The sequence below is a fragment of the Clarias gariepinus genome, chromosome 4, assembly GCF_024256425.1.
Source record: "Clarias gariepinus isolate MV-2021 ecotype Netherlands chromosome 4, CGAR_prim_01v2, whole genome shotgun sequence".
Classification (NCBI taxonomy): Eukaryota; Metazoa; Chordata; class Actinopteri; order Siluriformes; family Clariidae; genus Clarias; species Clarias gariepinus.
Window position 1 is genome coordinate 11,133,105 of NC_071103.1, and position 6,000 is coordinate 11,139,104.

The 6,000-nt window shown below is 36.1% G+C and overlaps 1 protein-coding gene across 2 annotated transcripts in view; it reads right to left on the reverse strand.

Moving 5' to 3' along the window:
- si:ch211-154o6.3 (uncharacterized protein LOC563854 homolog) overlaps positions 1-5,215 on the reverse strand; it is a 28,075-nt gene extending 22,860 nt beyond the window's left edge. For both annotated transcript variants that reach the window (XM_053493676.1, XM_053493675.1), the window contains exon 1: positions 4,926-5,215. In XM_053493676.1, the coding sequence (XP_053349651.1) occupies positions 4,926-5,015 (90 nt within the window). In that variant the 5' untranslated portion in view covers positions 5,016-5,215. The remainder of the gene's footprint in view (positions 1-4,925) is intronic.
- Positions 5,216-6,000: the final 785 nt, after the last annotated feature.

Below are 6,000 nucleotides of genomic sequence, written 5' to 3' on the forward strand. Positions count from 1 at the left end.
TCTCTATCATTGTTTCCTAATCTGCACCAAATGTTCTCCAAATGAAAGATTCAAATAAACTTAAGCAATTAAAAAAATAAAAAAAATAAAAAGAATCAAAGATTTACCAAAAAATGATTTAAATTAAAAAAATTAACCTAGGGGCATCAAATCGCTTTGAGCTTATAATTAAAAGTACCAGATGCAATCTTCATTAATTAATGTGCATAAAATCAAGCAGGTTTCATACAGGCTTTGTCACAGACTTCCTAATAATAGCTCCACCTTGTGTACTTCAACGGGAAATAAGAAATGACAAATACAAAAATCTGATGCTTTTTCACTGTTCCGGATGATCCCAGCGGTCAGCGTCGGGAAGCCACCAAGTCTTCTCAGCTATTTGCATTAATGTTTTAAGAAGAAGCCGATGAACATAACTTAAAAAGAAACCTTTAAACCTTTAAAGTGCTGTTTGGGGAGGTTAAAATGAATTGCGGTAATAACTGTTCTTCTGCAAAGCTGCATCTATGGGGACCATCAGGATGATTTTTGCACCTTTTTCTTCCCCTTTTATTATTATTATTATTATTACAGATAATGGTACAGGATGTGGATTTACAGAAATAATAATGATATTAATAATAATAATACAACTGAAACGTACAAATTTCTGTCCGCTCATCAAGCAAAACCAAGTCAGCATGGATTTAACATCTATATGTGAAAAATTTCTAAATTTCTTATAGTAGTAACAAAAGGTAGGAAATGTTACGCAAGTTAACGTTATGCATTCACCATGCAGGGGTAAAATATCATGCATTATTGATTTTTACCTTTTTTTATTTGCCATTGTTAAAATAAAAAATCAAAAAACATGATTCAATTTTCCAGAATCGATGAAGAAAGACAGGAAAATGATTACTTCCAATGTTTACAGTTTAAGGAAAGTAATGGAGGGTGTAATAATATTACCAGCTGTGCAGTCGAGAACAGCAGCAATCACAAAAACCCAGCTGGATGGCGGCTTTTTAAGTAATTCTAAAGTAAATTGCAATAATAATAATAATAATAATAATAATAATGCATGTATAGTATAATTGTTTCACAACTTGGTTGTCTAATGTTCACATGGTCAAAGTTTCCTTTCAAAACCTTCTAGTTATCATCACTGTTACATTATTCGTACAGTGGTAGTTTGGCAGATAGATTTTTCAGTTAAACATGCTTAAGCCTATTTCCTCTCTTGTGAATCCCACAAGTGCTACTTTTTTATGTGCTTTTTTAAAATCTATTTATCTTAATAAATATTTCATAAATATCTTTCCATCCATAAGTCAGATCTATACTGTATGTATTTGAATGTGTCAAAATTGTTCATTTATTGATGCTACTATACATCCACCGCATTAGATTTGTATAGAAGACATCAAGATGCAGTTGTAGTGCAATTATAAGTGAAGTGTACAGCAGTGACAGAAAGTATTAAGACAACATAGGCCATGTATTATAGTTCTCCATGTGCATAAACGAGGCGATGTCACCGATTAATTCGAGCCTATCTGATGGAAGTGTTGTGAATCAGCCTGTTTAGTTAATGGATGGAACAAATATGAATAAATTTTGAGATGTGTGTGGCTATCCAAATACTTAAGAACTGGCTGTAGTGTAACTATGAAGTGGGTATAGAAAAGAATCACCCTTGTTTAAAAAAAAAAAAAAAACACTAGATGAGAGAGTCAGGAGGAAACCAGTCAGAGAGGCTTCCAGGAGGCCTACAGCAACTCTGAAGCAGTTGCAGGAAATCATGACAAAGAGTGGTCATTGTATGCATGTGACAAGAATATCACAAAGTCTCCACAAATATGGCTTGTATGCGAGGGATGCAAGAAAAAGCCTGAGCAAACTGAGCTTTGCAAAAATGCATCTTGAAAACTCTGTGGTCACATGGAAAAAAGGTGTTATGGTCAGACTAAACCATAAAAAAACACCAAAAGATATGTCTGGTGGAAATCCAATACAGCTCACCATCCAAATAACATCATTTTACAGTAAAGCAAGGAGGTGGGAATATCCTGTTATGGGGGTGTTTATCTCCAGGAGGAACTGGAGCACTTTTAGGATAGAAGAAAAATGGATGGGGCAAGATATTGTCGAATTCTTAAGAAAAGCCGTTGAGGAAAATCACCTTGTGTTTACTTCCCACATGATAATGACCCAAAGCGGACAGCAAAACTGACCACATAGTGGGTAAAGGAGGACAAGTGGAATGTTTTTGCATGGCCAAGTCAGAGCCCAGTCTTAAACCCCATTGAAACCCCTTTGTGGAATGACTTGAAGTCATAAGTTTTGCAAAGATAAATAGGCAAATACTGCAGTCTAGAGGTGCAAAGCTTTATGTGCTAATGAGAAGCTGATTAGAGTTTACCTGATTAGAGTTTACAAGTCATTTTTAAGAGTGGGCGTGATCCTTTTCCAAATCAGTGATCCTGTTTTTCATTTTTCTGACATGTTGGTGTTATATCTTTCACTTGGATGTTAAAAGTTGCACTGAGTAAATAAAGTTGGATAAAACATAAGACTTCATTTCTTCATTTCAGGCTGCACAGCAACAAAATGTGGTTATTTTAAAGGAGGTGATTTTTTTTCCATACCCACTGTATTTACATCCCTAACAAATATATTGAATTGATGCAAATGTATACTTTGTATACACTTTGTCTATTGTAATTTGCCCTTAATGACCACAAAACGTCCTCTGTTTCCCGAGACTAAAAGAACGCATATGCTGCAAATCCAAGTCGAGAGCATGTGAGATGCAGGGAAGGGAGACCGGGCATCCAGGCTGTGCCTGTTAATATCACTGCAGATTGATATCTCCTGTTTTACTGTGCAGAAAATAATTTCCAAAGTGTTATCGCTATTTTTGAGTGATCACTCTTCTAGTGTGCCCTGATGTTAAATTGCAGAGCTCTTACACAAAATGCATAAAGGTTGGCAGTTCTGGTAATATGATTTAATCTGAGTAAACATCACTGCATATTATGGCAGTGTAATATTATCTAGGGATGATTTAACTGTTGTACCGCATAACCCTAGCTGGCACTATGCAGAAACACAAACCAAACTGCAAGCTGAATCAGAACTTTTAGGATTGTACATGTAGTGTACAAAAAAACACAGTAATAAATATGTCATCCTTTATAAATAAAGAGAACTGATTGAACAGTTTGGGCAAGAATGGCAAATGTAATAGATCGTCCATGTCTCAGGATGCATAGAGGTTAATCAGTGACCCACCTCATAGTGAACTTTCACCCTCAGTATGCCTAATCTGGCAAAAGATCAATTTGAGGTGATTGTTTCTGATTAATTCATGGTGTGTTAGTTAAGATTCAGTATTTTTGTGTGAAATCTTTACTCCCAAACTTTAAATCCCAAAAAAGTTTAAAAACAGGAGAAGTTGCTGCCAAATATGAAGTGCGTACAAATGTAATAAATATATTTGTAATTGTTTTATTACCAATAATACCACTATGTCACTATAAAACAACTTTTCCTTATTTGGCCACTAAAAAGAAGAGAATGTGGTCTACAGATGACAAGATACATTAATGTGCAAAAATCTCGAGTCAGCCCTTTTTTCTTCATATTTTGCTCCCGAAGAGCCAGACGTTCTTGTATTTTTAATGTAGCTTTGAGGAATAGCTCTCCAGGCCTCCTGAAGAAGTTTTTTGCCTCTCATTTTTATTCCAGTTCTTGTACCTGGCCAGTTTCAGTTGAGTGAACCAGTGAGAATCAGGTGCAGATGCTGAGAGAAGATCGGGCCGGTGATTTGTATACTGGTGATGCTGAATGCTGAGTGGTTGGAACCGACGAAAAGGGAAATGAGGTCGCTGCTGAAGTTGTTACCTAAACAACCAACTGTTAAATAGTATCTTTAGGCACTTCGCAGCCTGTCGAAGTACAACATTTGTTCCCCTTTTTTTTATTTTTTTTATCTATAGTTAAAAGTTTGGACACAGCTTCTAATACTGGAAATATCAGGACTATGGAATAACCCATATGGCATTATGTAATTAAGTATCAACGACAACAACAACAACAACAACAACACTGGTCAGTTGTTATTTTGAGAGACAAATGTCCGCTGTTCTGGAGTAGTCCCTGCAAAAAAAGTATTCCAAAACCCATCAAGCACCATGATAAAAATGGCCTCTTATAAAGACCTTTCCAGAAAAGCATGACCAAAACTTACATCTGCTTCAGAGGAGAAGTTCGTTTAGAGTTACCAGCCTCAAATATCACCAATCAACAGCACCTCAAATTAGAGCCGTTATGAAGCATAAGCAGCAGACATATCTCAATCTCAAATGAGATTATTGTATATTTTGGATGCCTTTAACATTGTTTTACAATGTAGAAAGAAATAAAAATAAAAAAAATCAGTAGAGACCATGGAATTTGAAGGTGTAGCCAGTCTTTTGACTGATGCTGTGCATGATTTAATTTCATTAAATTAAATCAAGACTTTGCACAGTAATTTATAATCGCCTGAAGAGAACAGAAAAATCTGCTCAGTTCCTAAACAAAATGTGATTTGTTGAACACAGAGGTAACTACCACTTAATTGCAATGAAACGAATAAATGTAATGTTTTAGCCTTTTGGTCGTATGTTTAGGTCTTGTGTGTCCATAACAAACTGTTCATGTGGTCTTGGCATACAGTTTAGATCCCGTTAATTTGATTATGTGTTGTTGTTTACACCAGTGACAGTTAACCTTTTCCATGGTTTGGGTCTAGAATCATTTTAACCCCATAGGAGCTTTTTGTAATCACTACAGTCTCTTTTGTAGTCCCTAGGCTCATGCAGAGACGTCATGATATTATGTGTGCACGATAAGTGTATGATCTGAGCAAGATCTGGAAAGAAGTTTGACTTGTGTACCTTTACTGCTTCTTCTGGTGTGAGGGAAACTTTAAGCTCCAGGTTCTCAATCTGTCTCAACTTCTTCTGCAGTTTCCTCACCTCCCCCATCTGCACACCTCGGCACTTCAATGCTTTTTAAAAAAGAAAAATCCAGATGATGTTGACTTCTGGTGATGTATGTGCTCTTGCAAAATAGAGAAATTATAAGCTGGTTCCAATCCAGTAATCTGCCTTTTTACTGGATGTACACTAACTGGTGTAGTGTTTGCGTGAAGCCCCTGCTGGATGGATACAACTGTAAACGTGGAAAGAGAGCCCAGAAACCGGAAGTCAACACTGAGCGAGAACACGCGGCTGAATCTCAAATGCGTCACTGCTTCCTGTCTCTGTCGACTATTTAGGGTGTTTGACAATGCCTCCTACTTCTAGTCTAGGGCACTTCGTAATAACTAGAGAGCTGATTGTAATTCATGCTTTATTTGAACTTAGTAGCATTCCTACTACTTCTCATCCGCTCCCGGACACTTTGTTGTTGTTGTTTTTTTGTTTGTTTGTACAATACTAAGTTACATTGTTATATTTGTATTATAAGTTAGAGGAGACTTTGATCTCCTCGAACTGTGATTTTTGCAACATTGTTTACAAACAAAAGTTTATTTATAGGTTACCCCTGATAATTTGTTACATTCTGACACAGTTACAGTATCTGGCATAAGTATTTACCCCCTTAAACATTGTGTGTAGTGTTACCACCTGGGACTAAAACTGATTTCACTGAGATAGGTGGATGAGTTTTATTCCATGTCACCGTCGCCCACAGCTTGCTCATCAAACTGATTTAGACATATTTCCTCACACATTTCGTACTCATGTCGCTAATTGTCTTTCTGATTCTGTACATTCTGTGAAGATGCTTTTTGTAAAAACCATTTTGTAAATGACCAATATATAGAGATAATATGTGATGAAAAGAGCAAAATAAAAAACACACTCTGTCCTGAAAATGTATTCAATGAGATTGTGTAAAAAAAAAAAAAAAGAGAGAAGGGTGGACTGGGCTTGTTCCAGGATAGTTTGCAAAATTATTTACCCC